At 36.7% G+C, this 15684-nt stretch overlaps 4 protein-coding genes across 8 annotated transcripts; 3 read left to right on the top strand and 1 right to left on the bottom strand.

The window, feature by feature from the left end:
• The first annotated feature begins 169 nt into the window (after positions 1-169).
• On the top strand, positions 170-2324 carry LOC106443290 (18S rRNA (guanine-N(7))-methyltransferase RID2). Of its 4 annotated transcripts, none has more exons than XM_013884862.3 (10): positions 170-323; positions 384-518; positions 624-699; positions 900-983; positions 1085-1140; positions 1234-1290; positions 1416-1465; positions 1531-1683; positions 1762-1888; positions 1995-2324. In XM_013884862.3, exons 2-10 carry the CDS (start codon positions 420-422, stop codon positions 2157-2159), a joined length of 867 nt encoding a protein of 288 aa, XP_013740316.2. In that variant the 5' UTR covers positions 170-323; positions 384-419; the 3' UTR covers positions 2160-2324. The 4 variants fall into 4 exon arrangements, with proteins under 4 accessions (XP_013740316.2, XP_013740318.2, XP_022569589.2 ...); XM_013884864.3 differs by having other exon boundaries at positions 226-323; positions 392-518; XM_048772849.1 differs by having other exon boundaries at positions 253-323; positions 403-518.
• Positions 2325-3004: 680 nt separating this feature from the next.
• Positions 3005-5106, bottom strand: LOC106436571 (2-methoxy-6-polyprenyl-1,4-benzoquinol methylase, mitochondrial). Its single transcript, XM_048772847.1, has 9 exons — positions 4950-5106; positions 4712-4827; positions 4480-4606; positions 4333-4394; positions 4100-4255; positions 3861-4005; positions 3686-3757; positions 3470-3578; positions 3005-3203 (listed from the first exon to the last, which is right to left on the bottom strand). The coding sequence occupies exons 1-9, from the start codon at positions 4994-4996 to the stop codon at positions 3102-3104; spliced, it is 936 nt and encodes a 311-aa protein (XP_048628804.1). The 5' UTR covers positions 4997-5106; the 3' UTR covers positions 3005-3101.
• A 50-nt stretch (positions 5107-5156) lies between these two features.
• LOC106436584 (villin-5-like) lies at positions 5157-11534 on the top strand. 2 transcript variants are annotated; one of them, XM_013877538.3, is made up of 24 exons: positions 5157-5321; positions 6266-6384; positions 6480-6579; positions 6678-6746; positions 6825-7061; positions 7137-7314; positions 7401-7533; positions 7622-7784; positions 7874-8021; positions 8113-8219; positions 8305-8460; positions 8545-8613; positions 8696-8764; positions 8835-8972; positions 9059-9187; positions 9288-9435; positions 9553-9563; positions 9649-9789; positions 9870-9995; positions 10073-10135; positions 10223-10571; positions 10684-10838; positions 10926-11093; positions 11235-11534. In XM_013877538.3, exons 2-23 carry the CDS (start codon positions 6326-6328, stop codon positions 11037-11039), a joined length of 2862 nt encoding a protein of 953 aa, XP_013732992.2. In that variant the 5' UTR covers positions 5157-5321; positions 6266-6325; the 3' UTR covers positions 11040-11093; positions 11235-11534. The 2 variants fall into 2 exon arrangements, with proteins under 2 accessions (XP_013732992.2, XP_013732999.2); XM_013877545.3 differs by lacking the exon at positions 5157-5321 and adding an exon at positions 5414-5743.
• A 1303-nt stretch (positions 11535-12837) lies between these two features.
• On the top strand, positions 12838-15642 carry LOC106436605 (putative glucose-6-phosphate 1-epimerase). Its single transcript, XM_013877568.3, has 9 exons — positions 12838-13096; positions 13449-13523; positions 13943-13999; positions 14080-14240; positions 14410-14550; positions 14666-14768; positions 14853-14952; positions 15024-15254; positions 15477-15642. The coding sequence occupies exons 1-8, from the start codon at positions 13004-13006 to the stop codon at positions 15230-15232; spliced, it is 939 nt and encodes a 312-aa protein (XP_013733022.1). The 5' UTR covers positions 12838-13003; the 3' UTR covers positions 15233-15254; positions 15477-15642.
• Positions 15643-15684: the final 42 nt, after the last annotated feature.

The following is a 15684-nucleotide window of genomic DNA, read 5'->3' as shown; positions in this document are numbered from 1 at the left end:
AAAAAAAAAAAAAACAGAAGTAAGTTCAACTTTTGTGAGGTAAAGCTAAACGATGAGCTACAGAAAGCTTACTATTTAGGCCCAAGTAATACTTTTAAGTTCAGGCCCGTAAGAGAAAACCGAAACCAAACTAATCAAATTGGTCTAACCGGTCCGGTCAGTCACGATCATCAAGCTGGTTTTGCAAATACCAAGTTTGGATTTTTTTTCCAATCCTAAACCCTAAAAAGGATTCAGCGTTAAAAATAAAATAAAAAAACCTCTAAAAAGGATTCATCGCCGTTGGTCTGTTTGTTCTTCCTCTTCGAAACTCAGTCGCGCAGGTAAGAACCTTTCTGTGATTTGTTAATCTCAATTCTCGAAGTAAAGCCACGGTTTTGCAGAGCTGCAGAATCGTCCCAGCTCTAAAGACACTTAAAATGTCGACTCGACCTGAGCTGCTAGCGCCGCCGGAGATATTCTACGATGACTCCGAGGCTCGCAAGTATACTTCTTCCTCACGTATCGTCGAAATTCAGGTGCTTTAATTCTTTCCCTGAAGAAGAAAATATCTCTCTGTTTTTTTTTTCCTGAACTCAGCAATTGTTGTGATCTCTTACATATAGTCCTTATGGTTATTATAGGCGAGGTTGTCTGAGAGAGCTTTGGAGCTTCTTGCTTTGCCTGAAGATGATGTTCCTAGATTCTTGCTTGATATTGGTAAAAAAAACTTATTCCCTTTCATTTACTTATGATGATGAGCAATTTTGATGAAGAATCTGTGTATCATTTGCACACGTTTTTGTGTTGAGGTCTTGTATCTAGCTACTTTATGGATAGTGAATAGATGTAGTGCAAGCTTATCTCTTTAGCTCTGTTGCAAAAGGGGAGATTGACTAATAGTCTCTGTTGTGGTTTAGGTTGTGGATCTGGCCTGAGCGGGGAAACAATCTCTGAGAACGGGCACCAATGGATTGGTCTTGACATTTCAGCCTCCATGCTTAGTAAGTTCAATCATTAGTTTGCTAAGAATTCATGTACCATTCTAATTTTTTCTCTTGTAGAATCTCTAAGCCAACTTTTATATTTAATAATTACAATGTAGACGTTGCTGTTGAACGAGAAGTTGAGGGTGATCTTTTACTTGGTGACATGGGCCAGGTATGTCAGTCTCTTTTGGTGGTATATTCTTTCTGAAAAATTAATTGTAATGTATTAGCAATTGCTTATTCATGTACATTATCCATGTCTCAGGGCTTAGGTCTTCGTGCAGGAGTCATAGATGGAGCCATCAGTATATCGGCTGTTCAGGTCTTACTTCTCAAACTATGTGATTTTTTTTTGTGTTTTAACTACATTTACTTTCGTTTTAAATTTTTTTTTTTGTGTTTATTGTTCTAACCAGCTCTTCTTCCTTTTTCTTTCCCTGATTCCAGTGGTTATGCAATGCTGACAAGTCATCGCATGAACCTCGTTTGAGGCTAAAGTATGTGCAAATCATTCTACTTAAACTTGAGTCAATAAGACAGTGTCTAATCTTTGATCACTCAGGGCTTTCTTTGGGTCACTATATCGATGCTTATCAAGAGGAGCAAGGGCAGTTTTCCAAGTCTACCCTGAGAGCATCGCTCAGCGTGAGCTGATCCTTCGCCAGGCCTTACAAGCTGGATTCGGTGGTGGACTCGTTGTCGACTACCCACACAGGTACCTTCTTGTGAAAGCTTATTTTTGGTTTCACATTTGACTGCGCCTTAACACTTTGGCATGTCCTCTAACTTGCAGTACTAAGAAGAGAAAAGAGTTCTTGGTCCTCACATGTGGCTCTGTTCCAACCAGTATTAACGATGGGCATAAAGGAAGTGGCTCGGAAGATGATGACGATGATAGTGAAGACGAAGACAATGGAATGGTAAATAATATATATATATATATCCAATTCTCCTTACCGTCTTGATTACTTACTGCTATATATATAGAAGTGTTTATTTACCATTGTCTGTTTTGTTTGTGAAAAGGTATGTGTATCAGATAGGAATAGGCCAAGGAAGAAGCAGAGAACGAACAAGAAAGGGAAAGGAAGGGAATGGGTTTTGAGGAAGAAGGAACAAAGTAGAAGGAAAGGAAACGATGTTCCTGCTGATTCCAAGTACACCGCAAGGAAACGCAAGTCGCGTTTCTGATTTTCGTTACTAGTTTTAAAACGCTAGTTTATAGCGTTTGCATTATGTTTTGTCGTTGAAAGAAAAGAAAAATACTGAACATCCTTACTGTTTCTACATTTTGTGTGTACTCAAACCCTTTCTGGTTACTTCACAGATATCGCTTGTGATTTGCGCTGCCGCTAAGCCTTGTCCTCTTCTATTTTTAAAATTAATTTTAAAAAATTGCTGGCCAAGTTATCCATATGTTCAATCAAGTGAGTATAACAGTCAAAGGAATTATGTATATCTTCCACGTCAAGACAAAGAGCATTGCTTAGTCTGTCTCGACGATGTTCTTATGATCTCACGTTTTATGATGATACGTACGGTCATAGATGTCCAAAACCGAGCTTTCTCGTTGTGGATCATCATCTGGACTTGGAAGATTTTTCAGATGCAGTGGCAAGTTCTGCGTCGACTTTTCTTTGATACATTGCATAGTAACTTAGTAAGCTATTGTAGCTACAAGTTGTATTCAAATCCTTTGGCAATTCTAGACGGGTTTGAAACCAGAAAGCAAACATATGTTTCTGATGTTACATTATATAGTCTTACATTTAATCCAAAAAGGTTCAAGAAGGTGCAAGTGCCTACTATGTTTGTATATGAAATGATTTCAGTGAGCCCATAAGAGAGTAGTACTCTATTGGGCCCAATACAGAGCCCATTCAGTAATGGTCTCCTTGTCTGTGTTGTGTAGTTTTAGCCAGGTTTTAACAACAGTTTTCAGCTTGCAAGTTTTTAGTTTTATTTAGTTTGCTTGTATGGTACGTCTGCTTAGTTGTAAAGCTTAATTGTTGTTAGGGAGACGTAAACATCAACAATTGTGAATCAAATTCTCTCTTTATTTCAACCTAAGAACTTTTACAGTTTGGTTTTTGAAACAGAGAAAATGGAGAAGCAAAAGAAATGAGAGAAAGGTCAGAGCTTTATGGCAGAGTGGATGGCGACAACTCCACCAACAAGGTTCTCGTACTCCACCTTCTCAAATCCTGCATCCCCTATCATCTTTGCAAACCGCTCCTGCATTCATTTTTATTCAATCTAGGCATTACAAACAGAGGCTTAAAACTTGAAACGTCTTATCCACGCTTTCAAAACTTTAAACCTATGAATCTAGCACAACCATCAGCTACATATTTGATCACTAAATGTTACTAATGTTGCTCGGAAACTCACAGGTTAAAAAGATCATGATGACTACATCATTATATCCAAATCTTCCTAACCATGCCGTAACCTAAGAGGAAATTTTCCAAGAAAAGTAACAAGAAGTTGAATATTTGAACCTGAGGAGGAAACCGACGAACACTCTCAACCAAGTACTGGTAAGAATCCCTGTCACCGGCAATTAGTTCCCCTAAGTTTGGAATTACCTGGAACGAATACAAATCGTATCTGCAACACAAGAAGAAACAAAGTGAGATTATCAAATAAACAAAAAAAAACAAGACCTAGGGACTTGCTTACGTCTACATCATGTCTGTCTAATCATCAAAACTTACAGTTCTTTGAAGACTGGAATGTCAACATGGCTGAGCTCAAGGCACAAGAACCTTCCTCCTCGTTTTAGCACCCTGACAATGTGAAAGAGTTTTACAAGATTATACATAAACACTGAGACATGCTACTACATTCCAGACACACTTAAATCAAGTTGGTGTGAATATGTTTGTGTACCTGTAAGCCTCTGCGATCGCCTTTTCGATGTGCGTGACATTCCTTATCCCAAATGCGATAGTGTATCCATCCATTGAATTGTCATCGAAACTCAAGGCCTCTGCATCTCCTTCGACCCATACGAGTGACCTGTTGTCACTTAAACCTATTCAAGATAGCAAAGGAAGCTTGAACTCTTTCATACAAAGCAAAATGTAAATGATCCAAAGAGGACGCAAAACAAACATCAGAGGTTTCACCTCTCTCAGCAGGACGTTGTTTCCCAACGTTTAACATGTTGGGGTTAATGTCACACACATAGATCTGAGTTTCTTCATGTGAAGCCTCATCAACTTTCCGCAACGCTCTTCGTTTGACACTGTTAAAAGCATCAAAGATCCTAAACGCAACATCACCTGCACATTAGAGACAACCCCTTAGCAATATCTACGACAAGAGTATACTTAAACAAAGATCAGTTGTATGGACTAACCCGTTCCACCGGCCACATCAAGATGCTTCATCCCTGCGAATGGGCTAAGCTTCCCAACGAGTCTGAAATCAAAAAGACCACCAAAAGTGACAATCTTTATACAAGAGGAAACCAGTGATATAAAAATATCACCACGAGAGTGTAAACCTTTCCTTCCATAGCCTATGCAAGCCAGCGCTCATGACATCATTCATAATATCATAACTGGAAGCTACATTGGTGAAAACGTTGCCAACCAACTTGCTTTTCTCTTCTTCCTTTATTTGTTGAAACCCTGAAAATCAAAACAACGGAGGTTAAACTCACACAAGAGAAAGCATAATCTTGAATACTAAAGAGGCAAATGAAGAGATGGATGATAGATTCTGGAGAGTGAAACCAAAACTTGTGGCATGAGAATGAAGTGAAGCAAGAGAGGAACGGTAGCTCAATATCCTGCTCCCAAGTGTCATCCTGCTGCTTAGGTATCGAAGTGCCATAGCTTGTATAGAAAGTCTGCACGCCGAAAAGAAAAAACCAAAATCCTAAATTTTGAAACGTAACCTTCAAAATTTAAGCTCGAGAACTAACGAGGAATCAAGAGTAATAGAAATGGGAATCTAATTCATGAATAATACCTCCGAGATCGAGTCAGTGCAGACGTCGTGATGTTATTACAGAACATACCGGTGCCAGAACCAGACCAAAGTTTGACCGAGCGAGAGAGTATTTGACTCTCTAATCGCGAACGGAGTACATATTGGGCTTTTGTAAATCAGTTTAGGCCCATTATGAGCTTTTAAAACTGTTAATTAATAATGGGACCCCAATTAGTAAAAGATCATTTTGGTTTTACGCCGCCGCGTAAAACAAATCGCCGCTCAAGGCAACGGTTATGGTTGAAATTGATCGACGATTGTTTGGATCCGCGATGGGGGAAGACGAAACCGAAGGAGAAAAACTGACCTGCGACGGAGGAGGTCAAGTGAAAGTGACGAACTGGTTTACACGTTAGTGCATTCAACTTTTTTTTTCTAATTTTGTTTTTGGCATGAGGGAGTATGCGTTAATTTAGCTTATGGGGGAGGGAAGCACGATTAATCATGCCATTCGTAGAAATTGAAAACTTCTCTACTTTTTTGAATTTGCAAGTCTGTCTACTGAAATTTTAATTTAATTTAATTTTTTTCTATTGCCAAGCTCAATCTACTAATAATAATTAAAAAAAAAAAAAAGAGAAAACTAATAATGGGATGAAACATTTGATTTTGTCTCCACCTGAAAAAGCGGGAAGTCTCACCACAAAGTTCGTTTTTTACTTTCTCGGATCATCACATTTTCCCTTTTCCTTCTTATTTTCTCCGCAAATAATTTTTTTAGAAGGATGCACGCAGCATTGCACCTTGTTCTTGACAAAATTCTGTAAAAAAAGGTATTATCTTTGTAATAGTTCCTGGTTAGATTTACAGTGACAATTGATTCGTAATCCATGTGACAACACAAACAATTTGATTTGTAATCCCTCCTTCATGCATCGAGTTTATATCGTCCAGCTCGTTTTTTTTTTGCATGTGGGAGTTCGATGGCCTCCAAATCAATCTTTTTTTTTTATTACGAATCTAGCTGCATGTCCATCTCAGATATATGAATCTACTTGCTTGTGTTGAAGTTTGCTTACTTTTCTTCATCTTGTTTTAAAGCGAATATCCTCTGTTATTGTGGCTTTCTTTTTGAAGAGCATGGTACCTTTATTATGTTTTGTTAGAAAAATATGCATCAGTAGAAGCTTCATGTCTCATTTACATCGGTTGTTTCATCTCCTTTGGTGTGTTCTTATTACAAGACATCTAGAGAAGTCTCTTTCTTTAAATCTGCATTTACAACCTACTCCCATTTTGAATGTTGTCCTTGGAAAAGTCCCAACTCTCATCACTCGTTAAATTATAATTCGCAGGCTTGGGTTTGTTTCTGAAGCTAAGAAGAGTTTAAGCTTTAAAAAAGAAGAAAAACTAGAATGGCGACGTTTTCAATGAGAGATTTAGATGAGGCTCTCCAAGGATGTGGCCAGAAATCGTAACCTTCTCTCTCACTCTTATTCTACTTCTTGCGGTATTGCTTCTAAGATCATCTGCATATTTTTTTATATCTCCTGGTTGTTGCATTTACAGAGGGATTGAAATATGGCGCATCGAGAACTTCAAACCTGTCGCTGTTCCAAATGAGTCCCATGGCAAATTCTTCTCCGGGGATTCCTACATAGTCTTAAAGGTTGGTAGTATTTTTTGTTCATATCTCTAGTTGATTTTATATATATATAGCTCTTGATAATTTTTAAAACTTTCTTATATAACTCTATCTCACGCCAGACCACAGCGTCAAAAAGCGGTTCCCTGCATCATGATATTCACTACTGGCTCGGTAAAGATTCCAGTCAGGTAACAACACTTTCTTCATATAGTTGCGTATTCTTTAATGAATAAGAATAATGGTGGTCTTTGTGTTGATTAAAACAGGATGAACATGGTTCTGTAGCCGTTATGACAGTTGAATTAGATTCAGCCTTAGGTGGGCGTGCTGTTCAGTACCGAGAAGTACAGGGTCACGAGACTGAGAAGTTCCTTTCCTACTTCAAACCTTGCATAATACCTCAGGAAGGTGGAGTTGCTTCCGGGTTCAACCACGTGAAGCCTGAGGAGCATCAGACGCGTTTGTATATCTGCAAAGGCAAACATGTCGTCCGTGTGAAAGAGGCAAGTCTTTTAACAATGTCATGAAATGGTTTTGGTTGGTCTTCTCAACTGATTGTTTTTTTCCCCCATTTACAGGTTCCGTTTGTTCGTTCGACTCTCAACCATGACGACGTTTTCATTCTTGATACAGAGTCCAAAATTTTTCAATTCAGTGGTTCTAATTCTAGTATTCAAGAAAGAGCAAAAGCTCTTGAGGTTGTTCAGTACATTAAAGACACGTACCATGATGGAAAGTGCGAGATCGCAGCTGTGGGTGAGTGAACTTAACTGTCACAGAACAAATGGAGGTTAAGGTTGTCACCAACTTGATTGAGTTTTTAATGACTTTCTTTCTTGTAGATGATGGGAGGATGATGGCTGATGCTGAAGCTGGAGAGTTTTGGGAATTGTTTGGCGGGTTTGCTCCACTTCCTAAGAAATCAGCAGTGAGTGATGACCAAACCGCTGAGTCTGACGGGATCAAACTCTTCAGGTAGAACACCTTTGATCTTGCATTGTAATTAACCAATTACTGGCACAGATGATTATGTTCTGACATGAGGCATGTTTGGTCTTTCTAGTGTGGAGAAGGGACAGACAGAAGCCGTAGAGGCTGAGACTTTGGAGAAAGAGCTTTTAGACACTAACAAATGTTATATTCTAGATTGCGGTCTCGAAGTGTTCGTTTGGAAGGGACGAAATACTTCAATTGATCAAAGAAAGAACGCGTGTGAAGCTGCAGAAGTACATTACTTCACATGCACCAAACCAATAGTCTTTTTTGATGAGTTTTGTTCACTCACTGTCATATTGTCACTCTTAATTTTTTTCAGGATTTTTTCCGTTCGTCTGAACGTCCAAAATCAAACCTAATCAGTGTGATGGAAGGGTTTGAAACAGTGATGTTCCGATCTAAGTTTGATTCATGGCCGGCTACAAGTACAGTTGCGGAGCCCCGGCAAGGCAGAGGAAAAGTTGCAGGTGTAATAGACTATTAGTTATATTAATCAAATCGCTGAAGTTTTAAACATTCCATTGTGAGATGCTTAATCTCTGTTTGTTTCTTCACCAGCTCTTTTGCAAAAGCAAGGAGTTAACGTTGAAGGTCTGGTTAAGACTTCTTCACCTTCTTCTAAAGACGAACCCAAGCCATACATTGATGGCACAGGAAATCTCCAGGTAGTTACTAATTTGTTGCTACATGTGCATTGATATGTTTGAGTAATCAAAACAGTCTTTTGATTGGTAATATGAAATTTTGCAGGTCTGGCGAATCAATAACGAGGAAAAGATCCTTCTCGAAGGAGCAGAACAATCAAAGTTTTATAGCGGAGATTGTTATATATTGCAGTACTCATATCCCGGAGATGACAGAGAGGAATATCTAGTGGGCACTTGGTTAGGAAAACAAAGCGTCGAGGTCAATTTCATCACAGACACACACATATTATATAGATAGCTTCTTTCTCTATATATATGTGCTCACTGATGGTGATATATACAGGAAGACAGAGCATCTGCTATTTCCATGGCAAGCAAGATGGTTGAATCCATGAAGTTTATGCCGGCTCAGGTGCTTCTTCTCATTGTTTCCATTATAGATTCTAAGGTTCATATACATATTGGATATGAATTTATTAGTCTAATCCGTGCAGGCTCGCATTTACGAGGGAAAAGAACCAATTCAGTTTTTCGTGATCATGCAAAGCTTCATCACATTTAAGGTATTTTTTTTTAGTTTTGAATTTGATCTTTTATCACAATCTCTGTAACAATTCGTTTTCAATGTCTCAGGGTGGTCTAAGTGATGCGTTCAAGAAGTACATAGCAGAGAACGAAGTCCCTGATAATACTTATGATGCAGAAGGTGTTGCGCTGTTTAGGGTCCAAGGTTCTGGACCAGAGGACATGCAAGCCATACAGATAGATGCGGTATGTGTACTGAAACTCTCAATTAAACTGCCTTCTGGTTCATCATGTTTAGTACAGTTAATTCAATTAGTATCTGGTTCCAACAGGTTTCCACGGGGTTAAATTCTTCGCACTGTTATATATTACATGGTGATTCTACTGTTTTCACTTGGTGTGGCAATCTAACTACCTCGGATGATCAAGAACTTATGGAGAGAATGTTGGATCTGATTAAGGTAATATGTGTTAATGAGCCTTTTTGTACATTTGGGAGCTTGCCTCCTCATATCTCCTCATTTGCTTGAACCTATGGCTCTTGTTTTTTCTTCTATACAGCCAGATGAACACACCAAGGCACAAAAGGAAGGTATAGAGTCTGAACAGTTCTGGGAATTATTAGGAGGAAAATCAGAATATCCGAGCCAGAAGATCAAGAAGGATGGAGAGAGTGATCCTCATCTCTTCTCTTGCACCTTCTCAAACGGTAAAACCATTTGCCAGCATATGTTCCCGCTTTGTTTTCTCAATCCAAGAATTTATCTAAATTGTTATTTACATTTTCTGATGGGTTTTGTTCTTGTGGATGTTGCTATCTTACCAGAAACTCTAAAGGTAAACGTATGGTTTTCATTTTTGTAAGCCATCTTTATGTTAAGATCTTATTGAGACTCTTCTTTCTTTTTATTCCCATATATAGGTTACAGAGATCTTCAACTTTACTCAAGATGATCTGATGACTGAAGATATCTTCATTCTTAATTGTCACACTGAAGTATATGTCTGGGTCGGGCAACAAGTTGACCCCAAGAAGAAACCGCAAGTGTTAGACATTGGAGAGGTATTTAAGATTCATTCAACTAGATATAGACTGACGTTACTGGTCTTACAGATCTTCTTCCTCATTGTCTTCCTCAACAGAAATTCATTAAGCACGATTTCCTCCTAGAGAATCTAGCAAGCGAAACACCGATATACATTGTAACGGAAGGAAACGAACCTCCATTTTTCACTCGGTTCTTCACCTGGGACTCTACTAAATCTGCAGTAAGTCGCTTCTCTCTCTCTACACTTGCTCGAAACTCTCTGGCTAGAGTCTAACTCCTATCAAGCGCTTTGTTCAGATGCATGGAGACTCTTTCCAGAGAAAGCTCGCAGTCCTAACAAACAAAAAGCCGCTTTTAAATGTAAAAGCTTTACCTCATTTAGTTACATGTGAGCAAACTCAATCGCTGGGTTTCTGTCTTACATGTTCTGTCCTTTTTTTTGCCCAGAAACCTAAAAGGAGAGTACCAGTGTACAGCGGCCGGTCCAGCGTTCCAGACAAACCGCAGCCCAGGTCAAGAAGTGTGACCTCTACTACAGACAGATCACGTGTGAGGGGACGGTCTCCAGCTTTCAACGCACTTGCTGCAAACTTTGGGAACGTAAGCACACGAAACCTATCAACTCCACCTCCTATGGTTGGCCCAATGGTCCGGAAGCTTTACCCAAAGTCTCATGCACCAGACCTCACAAAGCTCGCACCCAAATCCGCAGCTATTGCTGCCCGCACAGCTATTTTCGAGAAACCCAAGCCTACTCCTCCTCAAGAAACACCAACTAGCCCCGGTTCATCTGAAGGTCTGCTGCAAAATAAAAACTTTACATTTAAACACCCCAAACTGTTGATTTGGTGAGATAACTTGAGTTCTAGAGCTTAACATTCTTTGCTCTTCTTTTTTGATGTATGAAGCTACAAACGGAGCAGAGACGGCAGAGGATGAATCAATGAGCAACATTAAAGAAGAAGAAGCAGAAGAGGAAAGCAACCTCCCTACATTCCCATACGAACGCCTCACAACCGAATCAGAGGATCCTGTTCCAGATATCGACCTCACTAGAAGAGAGGTCAGATTCTTTTAAACACTCTTAACACATATTACAAGATTCGTTAGTTTGGGTTTGTGTGTTAATGGAGACAGCTTCTCTTTCCAGGCATACTTGACTGCAGCAGAGTTCAAGGAGAAATTTGAGATGACAAAGAGTGAGTTCCATAAACTACCAAAGTGGAAACAAAACAAGCTCAAAACGGCTGTTCAATTATTCTGAACACACTTCTTCCCTCATGACTTCTTCTTCATCATCGACTTAACCCCCAAACCCGTAAGTTGGATCAATTTTTCGTCTTATCTTACTCAAAATCTTCATCATGTTTTGATGCAATGTTTTATCTATTGATAGACCAAGAAATCATGATTAGCATGTTTTGTATAGTCTTAATCTTTTCTTCCTCTTCTTTTGCAGGGGAGGGCATCATACATATTTCAGTTTTGAGCTGCTTTCAAATAATCAAATATATACATTCTCTATATATTTTTATATATACATAATTCAATTTTTTTTCTAAAATGATACTTAGGATTACATTTTTGTATTTGTTTGTTTTATGATCTATCAGACTATCAGTGTGGCTATGGTCTTTTTTTTTTTCCTGGGCTTGACTTTTCTCTGTTGGTTTAACACTATTACTAGATTTCCACCCGCACAACCGTGCGGGTATATATTTTCACATTTATATATATAGATATTTGTTTTACATAATTATTATATATTTTTAATGTTACTCACATATTTAAATGTTTGTATAATTATACCAAATATAATAATTTTATAGTTTTCATGCTGTAAATTAAAATCATCACATATATATGTTGCTTATTATATATTTGTCTTATTGAATTTGCGTTTGATTACTAAACTAAAATTTTTAGTGCATGAAACAACATATATGAAAATAATTTTGTATTTAATTTATTATAATTATGATCCGTAATTCAAATCGCTAGATTTTTTTAGTAATTTTTTAATGTTTATTAATTTTGAATAATAAATTACTGTATTTTAAAAAGTTTAAGATAAGTTAAATTTTATACATGTATTATATAGTTTACTAATATTAACCCGTTCTACCAACATATTATATTTTTAGCATAAATATTTCATATTTATGAAAGTAAAATATGTTAACTTATCAATTTAAAATAATTTTATCATATTTTGTTCAATATAACATTTTTATTTTAAAATGATAGATATTATTATAAAATTGATAAAATAGGATATAATTTTATTCTTTTAGTAACATTTCATTATTAATTACAAAATTAGTTGAAAATATTTATATTCAATTTATGACAATTAAGATCTTATTATAATCTTTTTCAAGAGATTTGTTAGAATTTTTTTTTAATTAAAAGATATAAAAGATATTATGATTAAAGTAGTTAAAAATATTATGTATATTAGCATTAGTGATATACATTTAATATAAAATTTAAATGATGGTCCAAATAAAAATATCACTCATAAAAAAATCATGATTTTTATTTTATTAGAAATTGTTTTTGAAAAAATTAAAATAAATATAAATATAAATATTTATTTCTAACAAAATCTTTTAAAATTATTAATAAATGTATTTGTGAAATTAATTAATTTCATTTTATTTAAATTTTTGTTTATAAACCAAAACTATATTCAATTTTAATTTCTAATTATATTTTATGATAATTTAAATTAAAACTAACTAATTTTTGAAAGTAAATTTAAAAAGATTTTAAGAAGATTTTAAAAAGATTTTGTTAGAATATTTTAAATAGATTCATTTGTATTTCAAATAAAAAGATAAGGATATTTAAAGATATAATAATGAATTTATGTTAAATATGATATTTTTTAGGAATAGTCCAAACTAAAAAAATCACACATGAAAAGAAGTCATGACTTCTGTTTTAATATATAAGATTGAAGAAACAATGTGAATAAAATCTAATCTTTAATCAGGTGGTCAGTAAATCTTCATTAATCCCATGTTTTAAAATTTTATTTTGTCACTTATTATAATAACCCAAATAAAACGGAGTATAAAAAAATAAAAAAAAATCAAAAACGGCAAAAAGTGAGAGGAGTAGTGAAGACGAAGTAGAAGTAGAGTAGAAGCGAGGGTGGGTGTATACGGTGATATCGATCTCGTTAATTGTTTCTGATAGTTTCGTTCTGTACTATTATTATCCATGGCGACGGAGCGTCCTTCTTTTGAGCTCGCCAAAGGCATCAATGGCCTCGACAAAATCATCCTCCGCGAGTCTCGCAACCGCTCCGCCGAGGTAGTTGCTGCTTCTGCTCCGCGGAGATTGATCTGAGATTTTAGATCTTCGATGTTCTCGTTTGATTGCGATTGTTGATCCCTAGCTCGTGTGATTGTGTTATGCATTTGATTAACGGAAGAACCGGATCTGTGCCTTTATATTGCTTGATCAATGTGTAAAATGTAAGCGTGATCTATGAATCTATAGGGTAATATAAAGAGTATTGAGAATCGTGTAGCGATGATGATAGATTGTGGTTTCTTAGAGAGATGATGTGAATTAACAAACAGAGTGAGCTTTCTGCTCATTTTTTTCTCATCTCTGTATGATTACTTTTCCTTTAATTTTAGTGATCTTGATCGAAATGCAGGTATACTTGTATGGTGGACATGTGACTTCTTGGAAGAATGAGAATGGAGAAGAGTTACTTCACCTCAGTAGCAAGGTATTGCAGATCAATACCATCTTCCATCTTATTTAATATTCTTTCAAACTACATTAGAAATGCTTAAGGTTATGTCCCTTTTAACTTGACTTTGTGGAGAATAGTTAAAGTTGGATGCTAAACATTTATCGTTATATGCATCTCATGTTCTTTCTCTGTTTGGTTTTAGGAAGTTGATGAAAGATTTGGGGAAAAAATTGTTTAAATTTCATTATTTACATCGATTGTTACTTTAAAGGAAAGGAATCTTCACTTCTTTAGCTTAGTTTCCTAAAGAAGTATGTGAATGAATTTGATAATTTTATTTTGCAATCTAGTTAGTGGTTTGCTCATAAGAATAGTTTTTGTTTTGCCTGGTTACGTGAGTGTATGAGCTCAAAGCAATAGAGATCTGATACCATGCTCTATGCATTGTGCAGGCTGTATTCAAGGCTCCAAAACCAATCCGTGGAGGGATTCCACTATGCTTTCCACAAGTAAGTGTATATTTCTTCCTTTGTTAGTTCCATTTTACTGGTCAAATATGCTCATGAAATTATGTTTTTTGTGCGTGCAGTTCAGTAACTTTGGTACACTCGAACAACATGGATTCGCTAGAAACAGGATCTGGGAAGTCGATGCTAGCCCACCTCCTTTGCCAACGAATTCTTCTTCTAATGCTTACGTTGACCTGATCCTAAGGCCAAGTGAAGATGATCTGAAGGCATGGCCTCACAAGTAAGGTTCTTCAAAACTCGGCTCTTTATATCTTCTTAGAACAGTATGCATGCACGTATTAAGCTAGAAATGTCTACATAGAATCTTGGGTACTTTTTCTTCATCAACTCTCACAAAGAAAGAGCTGAAGGACATTACTAACTATCATCTCGGTGTGTATTCATTTCAGTTTTGAGTTCCGGATGAGGGTGGACTTGGGATCTGAAGGAGAATTGACACTGACATCTCGTATCAGAAACACAAACTCTGATGGAAAGCCGTTTACATTCACATTTGCTTATCACACCTATTTCTCTGTCTCGGACATCAGGTACTCTCATTTGCATTCATGTATTTTCATGCCAACTTGGTGCAGTTTTACTTTTCATTTTACAAAAGTGTGGAGCTATATTGCATTGAACTCCTATATATTTGCTTGTGTACAGTGAAGTACGGGTTGAAGGATTAGAGACGCTGGATTATCTAGACAACTTGAAGAACAGAGAACGCTTTACGGAACAAGGTGATGCTATAACTTTTGAATCCGAAGTAAGTTTGCAATCCCATTCTCTCCGTTCTTTCTGAGATATCTATTTGTATCATCACTCAAAAAAAAACTTTTACTTGTTCAAGACTGACAAGATCTACCTGAGCACTCCTACGAAGATTGCTATTTTGGACCACGAGAAGAAGAGGACGTTCGTTGTTCGCAAAGACGGGCTTGCTGATGCCGGTAAGACGTAAAACTAGTTTTGTATACAGTATATCACGAAGCAAAAACTGAGTCATACTCATATTTTTCAGTGGTGTGGAATCCATGGGATAAGAGGTCAAAGACGATATCAGACTTGGGAGATGAAGACTATAAGCATATGCTTTGTGTTGAAGCTGCAGCTATCGAAAGGCCGATCACATTGAAACCGGGTGAAGAATGGAAAGGAAGACTCGAGCTCTCCGCGGTTCCTTCAAGTTACTCCAGTGGACAGCTTGACCCCAAGAAAGTGCTCGAATGATACTCCTCCCTTTCTCGTACAGGTAACTTCAATTTACTTTTCTTTGCCTTTTATATTCTGTATGAACCCTTTTGCGTGTTTCAAACTTCAAAACATACAAATCTTTCGTTTATATAAAATTATAAACAGAATACTAGTAGTTTTTTCCTCTATTTTACATTTTTTGTGTTAATTTCCTCTATTTTACATATTCTGTCATTTGCTAATACCATAGGGTTGATAAAGTTACATTTGGATTGTGCAGTACGATGAAGAAATGAGTGAAGGGTGGTGTGAAGATGTTCATCGTATTATTATACTATAGAAAGAAACTGAGTTTGAATAAAAATATCGATATGTGGATGAGATGAGACTTGCACTCGTTAAAGTATTTTGGTTTCATTATATTTAAAGGTACATTTGACCATCAATCAGTGCTTGTGTCTGGCCCTTTGTCCGGTCACAGATCCAAA

Source organism: Brassica napus, chromosome A3 (assembly GCF_020379485.1).
Source record: "Brassica napus cultivar Da-Ae chromosome A3, Da-Ae, whole genome shotgun sequence".
Classification (NCBI taxonomy): domain Eukaryota; kingdom Viridiplantae; phylum Streptophyta; class Magnoliopsida; order Brassicales; family Brassicaceae; genus Brassica; species Brassica napus.
This window is presented reverse-complemented; position numbering and strand designations above follow the sequence as displayed.